General features: G+C 30.9%; 2 protein-coding genes and 1 long non-coding RNA gene across 3 annotated transcripts; 2 read left to right on the plus strand and 1 right to left on the minus strand.

Moving 5' to 3' along the window:
* Positions 1–655: 655 nt before the first annotated feature.
* LOC124455199 lies at positions 656–5329 on the minus strand. The gene is made up of 3 exons (XR_006951764.1): positions 5213–5329; positions 5030–5089; positions 656–700 (listed from the first exon to the last, which is right to left on the minus strand). It is a non-coding gene; the product is annotated as an uncharacterized LOC124455199 (long non-coding RNA).
* A 744-nt stretch (positions 5330–6073) lies between these two features.
* Positions 6074–7666, plus strand: LOC124455178 (abnormal spindle-like microcephaly-associated protein homolog). The gene has a single exon (XM_047005885.1). The coding sequence runs from the start codon at positions 6151–6153 to the stop codon at positions 7426–7428; it is 1278 nt and encodes a 425-aa protein (XP_046861841.1). The 5' UTR covers positions 6074–6150; the 3' UTR covers positions 7429–7666.
* Positions 7667–7716: 50 nt separating this feature from the next.
* Positions 7717–10387, plus strand: LOC124455181 (abnormal spindle-like microcephaly-associated protein homolog). The gene is made up of 6 exons (XM_047005887.1): positions 7717–7852; positions 7942–8133; positions 8683–8875; positions 9242–9396; positions 9826–9978; positions 10099–10387. The coding sequence occupies exons 1-6, from the start codon at positions 7766–7768 to the stop codon at positions 10306–10308; spliced, it is 990 nt and encodes a 329-aa protein (XP_046861843.1). The 5' UTR covers positions 7717–7765; the 3' UTR covers positions 10309–10387.
* The last annotated feature ends 8039 nt before the right edge of the window (positions 10388–18426 follow it).

Raw genomic sequence — 18426 nt, forward strand, 5'->3', positions numbered from 1 at the left:
GGTGACGTGTCCGAACACACCAAAGAACTCTGCCAGTTCAACTGCGCTGGTCTAAAAAAAGAGAAAATATGAAATCAAATGAGAGAGAGATACTCATAGTAAATCAACACACGACTGCTCAAAAATTTGATTAATTTTTAATATTGACAAGACAATAATGACATGACTTGTGTACAACACATCTAAATGAATCATGAAAACAAATCTAAGTCTTTTTGAAATGAACCTTTTCAAAACAAAATCGCTCAACATTTGATAGAAAACTGCACGTGTAGCTGCCTAACTGGAAAGCATTAATAAATACTCACATTTAGAGGAAGACTTCCAACAAAAATTCTGTTTGAAACTTTTTCCATACAGGTACGTCTGTATTTCAGCCTATAATCAAGAAACTTTCATTGAATGAAACACAAAACACCTGCAAAGCTTTACAGCACATTCGGATATTCACACTTTAGTAGCCACATGGGGTGGTAATTTTGAAACAAAACGCAATCAAACATCTACAATGCAAAATTATATACAAACAAAATGTAACTATACCGTTTTATGAGTAATGGTATAATGCAAAATCATAGCAAGAAAAAACATTTCACAGCGAACAGCCTTTCAGAAAAATGCTGTCTTTTGTTATGCAAATTGCATCTGGTACTTACCATTTTCGGGAGGTTAACTTTTGTAATTCAACTACTTTTAAACGCTAGAAACAAACAAATACTTTGTTTATTACGATACAATAATTGTTGTGCTGATTTGTAACAACAGTTTTGTTTTACATTGCTTTTCTTAAGCAAACTAATCACTTGAAATATTCTCTTTGCATTATTAAAACGGAACATTCAATGACTAATTGTAGCAACAACTCAATGAAAATTGTAAATTTGTCAATAGTCACTCCTTTGGGAATAGAATTGAACAATCCCACGCTATGCATTGACCCATAGAACTTTTTCATGCCTTAAAAGATAAATCAAAACTCACCAATCTACTCGCTTCCGAAGGAGCTCGTTACTTACACAAGATCTTCTATCTAAACTACGACGGTCGACTTGTCTAATGTCCGTCAAACTAACCACTCTACGGACGTTGCGCCTGAATAGTAATGAGCATAACATGCACAGGATTGGTTTATTTGCAGAGAACATTTTACATTCGAAAACAGCCAATGAAAAAGCAAGAAGTTCGTTTTGCCGCCAGTCTTATGGTAAGAGCTATCAAGACCACACCAACGAGTTGTTGAAAGTTTAAAAATTCGGCATTTTGATAATGCATTTTGAGAAAAGTTTGCATGTGGCCTTTTGTAATATCATTTTGCTCAAACTCATACTTGCGAAAAGTTTGATAGTCAATATCTGGTTTTGTACAAGACAGTGTGGCGGATGTAATATTTGGTGTCTGTTGAGCTAGTGTATTCAAAATTACCAATGATATTATAAAATCTACCATAATACAAACATAGCATTGATAGATGTACTACTGCAAGTGTGAAATAAATTTATGTAAATTTTCTTATCACAACATATTCGAGAGTATAAATTTCACATTGAGGTGTGATTAGTGATGTCTGTGTCACCGAGTTTAATGACACGTACTTGAAAATTAATCTTTGCAAAGGAAAATACTTCAATTGAACATGTGGTCGTTTCATTTTTTTCGCATCTCATCATTGATTTTTTCCATTCATCAAAAAGTTAAAAGCAATAGAAAAAAGAAAAAAGCACCTTTCATGAGTATATCGATGTTCACAGGTCATAAAAATTTGGTAAAGGAAGATTTAAGATTAGATTATGAAAGGATTTCCTGTTTTGTTCGAACGATGACTACCACAAGAATATGATTGCAAATTTAAAATTTACTTTTTCTTTTCAATACAATAATATTTGTTGTTGGAATTCTATATCATAACAAGAACATCAAATAGTATGAAATGGTAAATTACGCCTGTTCTTCGTGATAAAAATCAGCTTTATTATTATTGACAATGACCAATACAATGAATATCTCTTGAGTAGCTTATCAGTTATATTTTATTTGACCTTAGGCTTAACCGACTGATACGCAGGGGCTTGCGACTGGTTCATTTAAAGGAGTCTTTGAAAATAGAAACGCTATTTTATTGGTCAATGGCCAGATCAGTGGACAGTCTGGAATAATCTCGAATGATAATATTCTGGAAACCTTAAAGGAGTCAATTGCTATCTTTAATTGGTTCATTTGAATTTTTCTTACTGTGATGGTTTGATGATTTCACTGATAGAAACTAACTATATCATCAAAGCTCACTGCAGTTGAATGTTTGATCTTCATAGTAATTTTCTAAGCATGATAGAAACTTAAATACAATCAGATGGAATCAATGAAATCAAAATTCTATGTTGACATGAATGCTGCTTTCAAACTGGGAATTTTTCAAGGTGAAAAATTTATGGATGAATTGTAAAATGCTTGTAAGACGATCTCGTCGAACGGCATTTCAGTCATTGATTTCAAAAATATAACATTGTTTTGGTTTTAGTCAGCAGAATTTACATCGAAAATCGTAAAGTAAAGGACAAGTGAAGTTCATGCATGAATAAATATATCAAAGTCAATTTATGCAGTCATTGATACATTTATTTAATATCGTATGGCAAGCAGATCATCTTCTAAAATTGATTTGTTGCTTGGACAAGCTATGATTAGCTTTAATGCTTGGGGAATCGTGGCCGTTATAAGACATTGAAAACATTTCTTAAATATATTTCAATAGGTGAAAAAATCTGTATATAAGGTGCCATACTATTATACTTTATCATAAACAAATATTTGGGGTTATAATCGGTAAAACACGATATTCGATGACCATTGCTAAAACGCCGTGAGATTGTTTAGTCTGGGAACTGGAAAGAGTGACGTATTACTTGACATAAACAAGCATCGTTCTTATATCGTTGTACGACTAATATGATTTCGCGGTAGTTTGCCATGACTTTTTATTTATCAAAAATTAATGCATTCTTCTGAAGAAGCTGATTATAATATTGCCATCAATAACAATGAGGTACAACCTTACATGTTTCAGCCTAAAGCCTGAACACTATCGTCTATATTGACGAAAACGTGTGTTAAACGAAAATTCTTGCACGAAATGCATGCCTGACACAACGAAAAATTACAAGCATGTTTGCAAAGCCAAAACCTTTTGGCCTATAAAAGCGGCATTTTGACGGATTAGAAAAATGGAAATCTCTAAAAGAAAAGATTACTTTTCTTAAGAAAAGTTACTAATTTTTCTGTTGATCAGCATAATTTCAAACTAAATTATTGGATTACATTTAAACGATCTTTGATATTGAAAAGATATTTATCATAACCAGTAAGCATGACAATGAACCAATTTAACACATGTAATATATAATTGACGACATTTTGGACTACATTCTATTTGTATTTCCACATCACTAAAATGCTACTTAGTGAGTATATTACCTTGCATATCAACACAGAGATAATAGTCTAGTGAATCCTAAGAAACATTCATGGCATTAGCTGTCATAATAAATTTTCACTTTGATAATTTTCTTATCTTTGAAAAAAAATTTTGAGTTTTCTCAAATTTGAATTGCTGGCTCTGATGTGGAGATGGGTAGGGGTTACAATAAATTTGCATGGTTTGAATCAATTTTCTATATATGAACTGTCACTTGTAGGTACCAAATTTCTAACTTATTACATAGAGGTTTGAATGAGGGTCTCTAGGGGGTCTATGCCCTGACAACTTGGTGAAATTTTTAAGACTATATCTGTTTTTGAATAGCATTATTGTAAAATAAATTTTACGTTCCTAGACATGCTAATGAGCCATATATTTGGCATGAAAATGAGCCTAAATATTTGGCAAAAACATTCAAGTATTGTTCACTTCATTTTTTTTGAAAAAACGTAAGCAAAATATTTGTTTTTACCGAAAACGATGCCCACAAAATACATCTTGTATTGCTCTAAAACGCTGAAAATGGCATTTTAGAGGTTCTGAAATTCAAAATTTCTCAGGAATGCCTCAGACCTCCCCGGCGCGGAGTGCCTCCGACGTTTTATGACTGATGTTGAAAATCCTAGATCCGCCCTGGTCATGGCACGTGTTCTCCGTTCTTCAAAATGTGTCTGGCACTGACTCGTACGTTTCAGAATATCGGAGAGTCGTGTTTATTATTTAGTATCTTGTACCTTTTATTTTTAGTCATTAATTTACGAATTCAACGACACAAGACTGACAAGAGCATAGTGTTTTGGTCATAATGCTAGTCATACTTTACCACAACACACGTTTGCGTGCATTTCGATATCTGCAGACTGCGGCCCCTGCTTGTTTACGCATTGTGCGCAGAAAATAATAAAATAACCAGTAAAGCACCTACTACTTTGAATTAGAAATCAGAACATTACCTTTCGCTCTCAGTCATCTTTTAATAAACGATAACATTAACGGCGTGAATAATTCGGATGTTCAATGTGTTGAATATACGAATATTATTCGATGCGCTGATATGTTTAAATTGCGAGCGTACAAGACTGTTGACCAATCGCTATCAGCGGCGCCCTTAGAAGCGCAAAGCGCCTTCGATATTCCTCGAATAAAACCTCCAAATCTAGATTAACGCATGCGCAAATGTTCAAATTGAGCTCCGAAGGCAAGCGCGCTTGCCTTGGTTAATAAATAAGAAATTTTTAAGGTGTATTTAATCCACTTTACTCATCTTACAAGTGTAGCAAAGTGAAAGCGAAAACCACGACAGTAAATCGCGTATAAATAGCAAGCATTTCAACTGTAAAGACAATTTAGACAAAAGATTACATTGACTTTGTTTAGAACAGAAAAATTTAAACTGATTTTGCTCAGAGATTGATCCAAAAAATTTTTGTTCTCTAAAATGCTTAGGCAAGCGGCGCTTGCCTACGCTTGCATGACCGCACGCCACTGCCCCTCTATCACAATGATGACAATATGAACACAACGCAACGCAACACCGTTTTATGCAATTTCACTTACTTCACCATTTAGATCAACATCTTCCAATACATTACACAGGGACTTGGGAGCTTTTAGTATCTATAAGGGGACAACGCTTCATGAGACAAAAACGACTTCACAAGGTTATGAAAGCATTGTAGAAATTCATTGTACTGATTGTACAATTCGAAAAATGCAGAAGTTAAATAAGACATTTCTTACAGATGATCGCCGTTTCTCTTTCCTTACACAAGGTATGCTGGAATAGAAAGGACAAATTCTCAAATGAAAGAATGTGTTAAAAGCTCTGTAAAAGTTATTCAAACTCGTTGGCGAGCCTTGCTCAACGCTCGCAAATCAAGAGCGGAATATCAACACATGAGAGCATGCGCAATCACCATTCAGTCTTTCACCAGAGGACTGCTGGCTCGCAGGATAGCACACAGAGAACGAGCTGCAGTTAAAATTCAGTCATTCTGGAGAGGTATCGTCCAGAAGATTAGCTACCATAAGTCTAGAAACGCTGTTATGAAAATACAAACTTGTCTACGTATGAGAATCGCAAAGAAGAAATATGAACACTTGAAAAACACGGTTGTACACCTTCAGTGACTGGTGCGAGCCAATCAACTGTGTCGACTTCATACTATGGAGTACCAGACTAAACAACAAGCTATTATCGCTTTACAAGCTTCTCTACGTGGTTATTGGGTGAGGAAAAAGTTGAAAATTATGAATGATGCTGCTATCAAAATTGAGAGCGCTTACAGAGGTTATTCAACTCGAAAGCGTCACCTAAGGGTGACTCGTTGTGTTCTCTTACTTCAAAGAAGGCGACGAGCCACAACTTTGGGCAGAAAAGCGATGATTGACTACCAAAGAAAACGACGGTCAGTGAAATTTCTCCAATCACAGGTCCGTGGTTTTATTGCAAGAAGAAACTACAGTGATATCCTAAGGAAAATTATTTCTCTTCAATCCGCTGTACGTGGCATGCAGGCGCGTAAGAAGTATCTAAAGCTGCCTTTGTCATTCAGGAACGTTATCGTGCCCACAAGAAAGGTTTGATGATTAAAAAAAGATATCATCTACAACGAGGTGCTTGTATTACCATTCAGGCTAATGTAAGAAGATGGTTATGCAGAAAACGATATCAGAGCATGCGCGAAGCGATTGGAACAATCCAGTTATATTATAGAGCAAGTTATTGGGCCAAAGTGGAACGGAGGATGTTCCTTAAAACAAGGAGTGCGATCGTGACCATGCAGGCGTTCATACGTGGCTGGTTAGCACGTCGCAAAATTGAACGACAACGCGCTGCTACACGTATTCAAAGTGACTGGAAGATGCATGTTGCAAGACAAAGGTATTTATATCAACGTGCATGTGTTTTACGGATACAATGTTATTTCCGTTTGTGGATGAACTGTAAAAGATACATCACCTTGAGAAAAACGGCAATAATTCAACATGGTTACCGTAGGTACAGACAACGTCGTTTGGTCAACAAAATTTTGGAAGCTGTTTCTTCTCAAAAAAATGCTGCTTTGGTCCTTCAGCAACGACTTCGTGCTAATATGGCGGCCAAGAGCATTCGTCAGCATTATCTTCTTTTGAAAAGATCCTCTGTACTTATACAAGCTTCCTATCGTGGTCACTTAGCTCGAGCTCATGGCGCCAGGATTCGTTCTGCCATCGTGATACAGTCGTACTATCGCGGACACCGGCAGGCAACTGAGTATAGGGGGATAAAAAATGCCATAATCTTTGTCCAAGCTCTAACTCGAAGGAATCAAGCATTTGAGAGATATAGAAGTCTAAAAACTACTGCGTTGGTTGTTCAACGTCATCGTAGAGCAGTTGTGATTGGTTGCAGACAAAGAAAGATGTTCTTAAAGATGAAAGTAAGTGCTATAAAAATGCAAAGTTGCTATCGAGGTTATAGAGCACGGAAGGCGTATAAACTTATAAGACAAGCTACCATAAAGATTCAGAGCTTTATCCGTGGAATAATAGCCCTAAATAGATATGAGAAACTACGCAAAGCCATTGTAATACTTCAAACCAGAGAAAGAGCGAGAATACGTGGAAAAGAAGAAAGAACATCATATTTAAAGCTGAAAAAATACACCATTTCTATGCAGAGTTTATTTCGTGCAAAACGCGATGAAATGAGTTACATGCTTATTCGAAACACCATTATAAAGCTTCAAGCTATGTTGCGTGGGAAACATGCACGAAAAGTGTTTCAAAGATCACGTTCAGCTGTTATCGTGTTGCAACGTGCACAACGAGCACGGATGTTGGGAAAACGAGAACGGATTCAATTCATGAAAAAACGAAATAGTACTGTACGTATTCAAAGTCTTATAAGAATGCACTCACAGCGAACACGCTATTGCAAATTACGACACGCGGTAATCATTGCACAATACTAATCAGCGCGCAAAACTTACCAAACAATGCGTACAGCTGCCATAATTATTCAAAGAGCGGAACGTGCCAGAGTTCTTGGGAAGCAACAGAGAGTGGAATTTTTAAAACTGAAATGTAAAGCTGTTTTAATTCAGAGTTTGGTACGATGTCACACACAAAGAATACGTTATCTTAAAATAAAACACGCTACCAACATCATTCAAGCGTATGTTCGTGGCAAGAAAACACGACGTTTTTATAAAGAACTACATAAAGCTACACTGGTTATTCAAAACCTGCGTGCGAGCAAAACGTTTTCTTGTCGTCAAACGGTTTGCCACGAAAACGCACATCAATCTCATGGCAATACGTTTACAACGAGCATATCGTAAAGCCATGGCGATTGCTCTGTTGAAAGCTAAGATCGATAGCGTGGTGATAGTACAGGTATTTACGCAACAGTCTTCTTAAATTCATGAATTTAATGTTTATTGCCCTCAAAATAATTTTTACTTGTTTTGTTACTGTAATTGTAGCGATGGTGGCGAGCTAAACTCCAGAGGAAATTCTATCTACGAACTCTGCATTTCATTCGTCTTCTCCAAAAGAAATGGCGCACACGACTTACCATAATGCACCAGTCAGCGACAAGAATTCAGGCAGTTGTGAGATGTTTTTTAGCTCGAAGGTTTGCTCGAAAAAATATGAAAGCAATCATCAATATACAGGTATGTTGGTGATTGTTGACGATTTTATTCTGTTTGGTAACTATGAACTACAGTAAGCAGCTTAAGTGGGTATACAGCTTTCTGCTCTTCCAAAAACCTTTACAGTGTGGCTGTACCTTATAGAAAGGACACCCAAAAATTTAGCTTCTTGCTTTAACCGGTATGATCTATTGCATGCTGGGTTTTTATTGGTGTACAAAATTTTGAAATTAAGCAATGGTCACCAGGAAGAAAGAAATTTTAAATAGTGTGAACTTTGACAAAATATGCAAGTCACTTGTATGTAATGAAATACAACTAAAGAAAATTGAAAGTAACTAATACTGATGAAATATTTTTTTACTATTTTATGTTTCTTGCGTTACGTATCACATCACGAACATGAGACATTCGCAACCTTTGAAAGCTTCCAAAGCCCCTCAGCAAAATGTTTTTCAAGTTCTTTAGATTTCTGCATGTTCCAATTGTTTCTTTCCTAAATTGTCTTTTCAAGATCTCTAGTTTACATTTCTACATGTTCCAATATTTTTTTCCTTTCTCACCATAAAGAGAACGTGGCGAGGTTACAACGTTCGAAAGCGCTTCAACTCGAAGAAGTTTAGAAAACTAAGAGAGCGAATTATTGTGGCTAATTCCAACGTCACCGAGTCCATGAAGCTTTGCAATCGTACTCGTTCTGCACTCGACTATTTACTAAATTGTAAGAATTTAACAACGGTCCGTGAAGCTCTGGTTAATCTTGGTATGTCGCACTATTTAATTTTTGCAATCTTCACTCCATTATCTTGTTCAAATTACAACGCCCATACAATCACATAATTGCCTTTAGTTGTATCCGAATTCTTATGTACTGTCCATTTGCTTTTCCTCCCCATTCCAAACCGTATTTTTCAGCATCAAAAGATTTGTAACCGAATTTCCTTTTGGATATTGATTTGATCATTCATCATTCTATGAAATGTATCCAACTATACGTATATTGATCATACTGTATACCAAGATATGTACCCAATTGTACACCTGTATATTGATCATCCATTTTTCTAAGATATATACCCAAGTGTCCTACTGTGTATTGGTTATCCCTTATACTCCATTCTCTCGACAGAGGTCGCAACAAGATGGACATTCAAGTGTTCACAACAACTGGTTGCGAATAACGCTCTCCGTGTTATTTTTCAAATTATCCGAGACTCAAATAGGAGTCTACCTCACATAGGATTGATCAAACTGGCGTTAGATATTTTCACCAATGTGTCCAAGGTGAGTTTGGGCTGAGATCCATTGATATTTATTGAACATTACTGTCACTGAACGTTGGCAGTGTAATCAGTTTGTTGTTTTTGATAATTGTTGCATGGTTAATTGTTAGTTGTTTTGTGACTCAACAAAACTTCATGCTTTCTGCATTGTTTTTCCACCATAGTTGTTGGTTGTTATTGATAAATGACTGAGAAACTGTAGTATTTTCTGTGAAGATATTGCCACTTTCATAAATAATGGTTGCACCTAATTTTTTATCATTATTCTAATATCTCACTTGAAACAAAAACCCAAACACTTTTGCTAAAGTAATCATGTATCCAATTAGAAACCATTTTGATAAAAACACGAAACAATCCATGTTTTTTTACAAAATACTCTTTGGCATTCTTAATTTGACTATAAACTATATGCGCAACACATTTTTAGTGTCCAGCCACCCAGGATGCCGTGGTTTTAAAAGAAGAAAATGCATTGGAAACCATACTTGAACTCGCGTGTATTTTTCGCGAGAAAAAGGAAATTTTCCTCAGCGTTGCAAAGCTACTTACAATTTTATGTACTCACGAAAACGTAAGAAAGGTAAGCAGAAGTAAACCTCTAGGACAAGAGCTGCCTGCATGTATTTCTTCTAAAGGGTTAGTCATTCTTTGTAATGTCGAATTAATTTAGCAACTTTTGTCTGTTTTGATTCGGCTTTAGAAATTACTGAAAACAGAAAACGCTGCAAAGAAGATATCTTCCATTTACTCCATCACAAAAAGGAAGTTTGAAATCGAGATGAAACGGAACACGAAGATGAAACAACAAAATGACAAGGGCGGACGATACAAGACTGATAACATTTATGGTGATGCCTTAACAGCCGTGATCACTCTTATGAAAACGATTGGTTTAGATTATCCCGTATAGAAAGGTTTAGATTATCCCGTATAAATAGGTTTATGATATTGTTAGTGCAATAAAAAATCGCATTGATATTTTGTAGTCAGTGGTGAAGACATGTACTTGCTTGTTTCTACACACGTTACATCAACAGAATTATCTCGCGAAAACATCGCAAAAAACAAAAACCGATACAAATACAACATCATGTTATCATCAAACCAACAATCATGATTGTTAACATAATCATCGATGTAATCGATGATAACGTTTAACATGATTAAAACATGTTTGGTGATGAACGTTTCTATTTTGTGTTTGAACTTCAATTTAATTTCATCACTAGGGCACAACGGAATATATGAATGTGCACACCCCCACACACAATTAACGTTCTAGTTACGCCTCTGGCAATCGCTGCAGATCTGCGACAATGCAACTAAAAGTGTTTAAGCCTGGCCCTCATTGGTGACATAAGGATAAGCATAAATGTGTCCTCACTTTCAAACTGCAATAAGCACAATTATTGCAACCCTTAAAGTTCGCTGCGAGATCACAACCTTTAAAGGTTGCTGCGACATGGATACAGTAACCATGACTGAATTGAAGCAAGTTTTGAAGGAGCAAGAAGATCACATCGACCAGTTAGAGGCGTGTAATGGCGATCTAAGCCTTGGCCGTAATTATGTCGAAAAGCGTTTGAAGGGCGTTTGCGAAAAACCCTCGACACAATCCAGGGACTTGAAAATGAGAATAGCTCATAATGCTGAAGTCTTGAAGCAGAAAACGGAAATGTTGGAAGTGCACAAGAAACTTATTTAAAAACTTGGTATTGAAAGCGAGGCGAAGAAGAGGTTAGTAAATTGTACGTTTAGATTTTCTCTATTCTGTGCGATGTTTTATTCATGCTGCATACGCGTGAATGTAAAACTCTTTGTTCTTGTTATTTTTATTAATAATTTATTGCTTATGCAGTTGAAAGTGAGGACATTTATTCTTATTCTTATGTCAGTAACTAATGTATTATGTCTAAATAGTCATAATACATCTTATATCTAAAAATAGGGGATCGTGTTTTGAGGCAGTCAGCGGTAGTAAACATAAAATAGAAAGGGTGAGCCTGTGATATATACATATATATATATTAGAATAGTGGAAAGAGTAATATAAAATAATAGATATAAATATATAAAATATATAAAATATATAAAATATATAAAATATATAAAAGTATATAAAATATATAAACAAGAAGATTTTTATAAAAGATATATATTTCAAATACAATACAAAATAATACATTGATGAAAGTCCAAAGTCAATTTTTAAAAATGATTAATATGGAAAGTCCAAAGTCAATTTAGTGATAATACAAATTGTCACGCTAATGATTCATCACATTAAAAGAAACGATAAAAGGACTAAAAATGATGATAAACAAGTAAGTGTCATAATGTTAATAAATATTAAATATTAAAATATGCTTACCAAAAAATGGAGATATTTAATCACAATCACACCAATATTAGCGGTCTGAACTAAACACGTTGTTGCTTTATGAAGACAGAAAAATCCAATGAAGACTGTCATAAACAAGTATTGACCATCATATTTCCAAAAAAATTTCAGATCTTGAATAATTGAATTAATTCTACTTTTGAAAGACATCTTCTCTCTTTGAGCGACTGAATATTTATGATACAAGTAGATATATAAAAAAGTATAAATATAGAGAAAATTGTAAAAAAATGAAATTTATTGTAAAAAATTGAAAAAAGTTGAAAAAAATTGAAAAAAAATAAATTTAAAAATGTAAAAAAATGAAAAAAAATGTAAAAAATTGCAAAACAATTTTAATCAAGAAAAAACAATTTATTACATGTTTTTACAATTTAAAATGTTATATTAAAAAAAGTTTTTTTAAAATAAACCAGTAGATTCACCAAATGACGTGGGTTTTTCCTCTTTTTTAATAAATGAACCCATGGGTACACCACCAAATCTTGATTGAAAAGATGCATCAAATGCTAATGGATTTTCCTCCTTACTAAGTAAATCAAATGATTTTTTAGCAGTAGATTTTCAAACAATCCAGTAGGTTATAACAAATGTTGATTTTTCAGTTTTATTATTTTCATCAACATTGTTATTTTTTTCTAGCACATTAATTTTATTAAGTAATTTCAAATGTAATAAAACATTTTCTTCCTCAATTTTTGTAATCATTTCTTTTATTTCTTTAATTTCTTTTTGCACTAACATGTTTGTTGTTTTTATAAATAAAGATATTTCTTGTAGTCTTGTTTTTATATTCTTAACTTCATTCATTTTTTTCTTTTTTTGGTATTTTCTTTCTGTAACATAACAAAGTTGGATTAAAAATGAATATATTCTCATTTGAGTTTTGTTAATATCATATCTTACCTTTGTAAATTTCTTTCTTTATGAATAACTTCTTCTTTAATTTTTTGTAATTCTTTCTTTTTTGTATATGTGATAAAAAATAATCTGATGGGTATACTGGTAATGATGTGTTACTTTAGAATATCTTGACATTTTACAATAAAACAATATTTATAAAATAATTTTTTTATTCTTTCATTTTCAAGAAAATTATCTTTTATTTTCAAGAATTATCACTTTTATTCTCATTCAAAATTCAAATTTCTTACAAAAAGAAAAATAGAATATTGTTTTTTTCTTTTTATTCTTTCTTAATATATCTTTATTTTCCTCTTTCTTTCTTCTTCTTTTATCGATTGAATTTCTTTAATTTTTCTTTTTAATTCTTTTTGTCTTTACAGCAAACGTTTGCATGATAATCAATACTTTCTGCTCCAGTTGGTGTTAGTAAATTTTAAACTCAAATAAATTTCGTAATGAAACATATTTTGCAATAATAACAATATTTATAAAACAATTTTCTGTATTCTGTATTGATTTTGCTTGTGGTATGTTTTATATGACATTTAGTTTTTCTTTCCTTTCTTCAATAAAACTAATTTCTTCCTCAATTTTTTATTTCTTCTTTTTTCTTTACAGCAAACATACAAATGATGAAAAACACAATGTCGGATTTTTTGTAATGAAGCACTATATAAAGCCTCCATTTGATATCTTTGACATTCTTTACAATAAAAACAATATTTGTAAAATAATTTCTATATCTTTCATTTTAAATATAATTTATTTTATCCATTTTTCCAAATAAATCAGCTATTCTCCACTAAATGTTAGTATGAAAATGAATAAAGTTTACAATTTAATGAGGTTACAATAAACTATCATGTTTTTTTATTTCTATTTCTTTCTTGTATCTTTTATTTTTCCTCTTTCTTTTTCTTTTCGATAAATTCTATTTTTTTTTTTTTTTTTTTTTTTTTTTCAATTTTTTCTTTTAATTTTCGTTTCCTTCACAACAAACTCTGCGTGATGTTTGATAGAATTTTCATTGTTGGCGCGTCCATAATAATTTATTATGGTTTGACAAATGAACAATTAAAACTATATTTATAATCTAATGATGTAGAGCAAAGATGTGATCATGGGTATAGTTATTTTACTTATTTTTCTCTATTAGAATTTAGTTCCTTTATATTTTCATCAACTATTTCGTTTCTTTGCAAAATATTCTTTTTCTTCTTTGTTTTCTCTGCAGCAATTGTCAGCATGAAAATGAATACGTTGTAATTGACTTGGAAATGAGTATAAATTATGATGAATTTTATATTTTTGACACGTTTTACAAGAAATAATAATTATAAAATAGATCTCTATATATTGCATTTATGCTAGCAGACATTTTACTTAAGTTTTTATAACCTATCTATTAGTAATGAATACTAATACAATACTATTGCAAAACTATCTATGTTTTCTATTTCTTAAAAAATTTACATGAGGTTTTAAATAGGAATTTTTCATTTTTATTTCTTTAAGTTCTTTCTTGTATACTCTTTTATTTTTTTTTTTCTTTTTCTTCTTCGATATATTTAATTTCTTCAACTTTTTCTTTAATTCTTCATTTTCTTTAAACAAAATTCTGCATGATACTTGATAGCATCTTCATTTGATAATGGTGTATAAAACCAACTTAACTTAATTTTATGATTTCGACACGATGAACAAGAAAACAATATTTATAATGTAATTTGTATAGTTTATAGATGTGTTCATATATCTATTTAGATTTTAAAATTTTACACAGTTTTATATAGTTTTGTAATAATATAAGTGTTTTTTCTTTTTCCATTTTTAAATTCTTTGAATTTTTTTTATTTATTTTTTCATTCAATATGATTTATATGGTTAATAATAAATTCATTAAAAGTTAATTCACTAACATATTTATAATTATTTGGTAAAAATAGATATATATACATTTACTACAATTAAATTCAGTTAAAAATTCATAAATTTTACCCATTACTTTTTATATATAAGTGTGTTCTTTTGCTGTTTCTCAACTCTATTGATATAATATGGAACAAAATTTAAAACGAGCACAAACATATCTTTCTGAATGGGAAAAATACCTGAAAAAAAGGAAAGACTTTAAAAGATATGATTGTTTGTAATGAGAAATTAGTTTCTTCTATTCATGATTATATTCGATTATTAGATATATTTTGAAGAATGAACAATTGTACAATGATTTAAGAAATACACCATGGTATAATGAAGAAAAAAAAAAGAGGTGGTTTTCGATTTGAATAAATATGAAGAAAATGAACAATTTTGAAAGAAAAATGTAGATAACGAAGTATTTATTTACATGGTTGGTTGTTGTTATAAACATTTGTTGTGAAATTAACTATTCAATCATATCAATAGTATCGTTGTATGAAGTTTTGGTTTGTATATTGTATATAAAGATATCAATGGCATCTATTCCTCCTGAAACTTTGGAAAGAATAAATAAAGCTTACGAGGAAGAAGAAAGAGAGAGAAAATTTTTAAAAAGTTGTGTTAGAAAATGAAGTTACTATTTTCATTAATTCATGGATATATTGATTTGTTAAACGATTTGTTAGTTTCTTCTGATTTATATAATGATTTAAAAAATGGCATGGAGAGGATTTAAAATTCTCTAATATTGGAAGTTATTCTCAAATGTATGTGAATACACTCAAGAAAAATGAAAAATCAAATTTATCTACCTTTTGGTTTTCTGATTCCACGTATAAAGATCAACGAACAAATGAAGACATGAACAAAATGGATGAGAACTTTGTACTTGTAGACAGTGTTTTAACTAACGAATATTTTATAGAATTTACCATAAAATGATGAACAATATGATTATTTTAAAATATGTATGCAATCTATAGACGATAGTGGTGTATATAAAGAGAATGCTTGGATTTGTAAACAAAAAGACATGGTTTAAATACAGTGAAGGAATTATTAGAGAAGATAAAACTATTTTAAATATGGATAATGGTGAGAGTTTTGTGCGGTATATGAATAGATATTTTGATTTATCTCGTGAGACTAATCAATACTTTTTGACGAATATTTTGAAGCTGTTAAAGAAAGAGAAAAGATAAAAATTATAGCTGAAATATCGCTCGAAAATTATAGTAATCAAGTTCAAATCACAAATTACGTGTTGGAAAAATATTGCAGAACAAAAGATAAAGGATTTAGAAGAAAGACTTCGAATTGCTGAAGAAAAATAAAGATTTTGTGGAAGACAAGAAACATTATTTCTAACTATTGAAGAAATGAAAATAGTAATTAAATCTTTATGTGAAAAAAAATGAATTGCTTGATATAAATAAAAATTGCTAAAAACTTGAAGACAAAGACGATGTCCTAGTAGTTGATTAATACATATATATACTCATAACTGTATTAAGAAAAAATTATTATAATTTTTTATTTGAAATTGATGATGAATGTGAATAAACAACAATTTTATGGGGATTATATTTTATGCATACAAAATCTCAAGAAGTATTGCTTTAAAATTAGATGTTGAAAAATTGAATGTAGAGATTGAAACTCTTAACAAGATTAAAATGAGATAACATAAAAGAGCAAGATATTATCATAAAGAAAAAAGAAAATAAAATTATAGAGTTAGAGAAATTGATGAAGAAGAAAGAAAAAAATTATTGTATGAAAATGGAAAATAATCATGATGATAGTGATGCTATTTATAATTGTTTTGTTTTATTATATTATTTTTATTATTTTAATTTATGTTTGGGTGTTTATATAAAGAACAGTAAGAACAATAAGAACAATAAGAAAAATGGATGATTCCTACATTTGTCTTTTTACTTTAACTGGTTATTTTTTAAATTGAACGAAATACATTCAGAAAGTAGAATTTTAATAACAAGGTTAAAGATTTTGGAAGAAAATATCAAGGAATTAAAGACTTTATTTGATGAACGTACTTGAACGTACATATGATGATGATGATGATGATGCTGTTGATGTTATTTTTAATTTTTTTTTGTCAACCCTTTTTATTATTTTTATTATTTTTTTTGTTTGTGCGTTTATATAAAGAGCAATAAGAGCGATAAGAATGGTAAAATGGATGAAGTGAAGGAAAATGAAAGGGTTAAATATATTGACTTTACTTCATTATATCCATGTTGGAAGAAAACATCAAGGAATTAAAGATTTTATTTGATGGAAGTCCTCGTAGATGAAATGATTATAACGTTTCTTGTGACATTATTATTTTTTTCATTATTTTTTTCGTGGTATATTTGTTATCACTGTTATATTATTGAAGAGGGATTTATGAAAAAGATAAAATACCAGAAAAATTCTGGAGATACAGAAATTTATGAAAAATATGTATTTGTTAGAAGAAGGAACTATCTGTATTGGTGGTGATGATGAATGGGAATAATTTAATTAATTGTTATTTTAATGGAATTTATTTGTTTCAATTTGACGAAAATTTTTTTAAAAAAATTTTTCTAAAAATTATATTGTTGACATTTTATCAAAGAATAACGAGTTGAAAATTACCGATCAAAAAAAAATTCATAATTTTATTTTAAAATATAAATCATATCTCAGACACTATAATAATATTTATATAAATGAACAAAAATATATAGAAAAAATATTGGTAAAGAATTATATTTTTTAAGGATCATATATTAATATAACAAAAATGGAATGGGATTAATGAAAAACATTTGTTGATAATTTTGTAAAAAATTTGTTGATTTTGTAAAAATAAAAAATATCGATTTTTGTAGGGTATATATTCATCTTATTTTCATGTTTTGTATCATTTGATTTCATATACTTTCAAACAACACATCGATATAAGTTTTTAAGGAAAAGATAAAACAAATGGCTCAAGAGTTTACCATTTATAAAAACTTTTAGAGATTTGGTAACAGTTTTACAAAGTTATATAATGGAAAAGCAATCCTTGGAAATAAAGTATGCAGTTTTAATCGTTTTAGTAAGTTATGTTTTTTTCAAAATCTGTTTACTCTCCATACAATGGTGGGTTGTGTTGTATGGATGAATTGCAAATGAATTTGCAAGCATGTGAAAAATTAGCAAGCGTGTTGAATAAAATTGCTAATAAAGATGAAGGTGAAGATTTGTATGAAGTTTTATTTTCATCTAATGAAAAACGTGTTATTTTGATGCGCGAATCAGGAAAACTTATTTTAAAATCACAAAAATCATCTCGTACTGTTGATGAAAGTGTAACTATTTGTGTTGATGATGAGTGGGATGAATGTTTCAAACCATCCGATCTAAATGATATTTCGATGATTGATTGGACGGATGAATTTTACAAAGTGTATTTCCGAAAAGATGATGACTTAAAATCTATATCACAAAAATTGCGAGAATTTGTTGCATCTTGTCGTGATTTATTAAAAAGTGAAGAAGAGGAAAGAAAAAACAACCAAAGTAAAAGGTTAAAAGAAAAAGGTAAAAAAGACAAAAACTGACCAGAAAAAAAATGAATGAAAATGGAGATGATATTGAAAATGGTAATGACATTGAAATGATAATGATATTGAAGCTATTTATATGTTGAAAGAGTTTTCTAATAAAATTGGATATTTCAATATATGATTGCGTTGTTTATCATAGTGAAATTATGAATGAAATTTTAGAGGGAAAAATAGGAAAAAATATGATTTT

Source organism: Xenia sp. Carnegie-2017, unplaced genomic scaffold (genome assembly GCF_021976095.1).
Source record: "Xenia sp. Carnegie-2017 unplaced genomic scaffold, XeniaSp_v1 HiC_scaffold_30, whole genome shotgun sequence".
In the NCBI taxonomy this organism is placed as follows: domain Eukaryota; kingdom Metazoa; phylum Cnidaria; class Anthozoa; order Malacalcyonacea; family Xeniidae; genus Xenia; species Xenia sp. Carnegie-2017.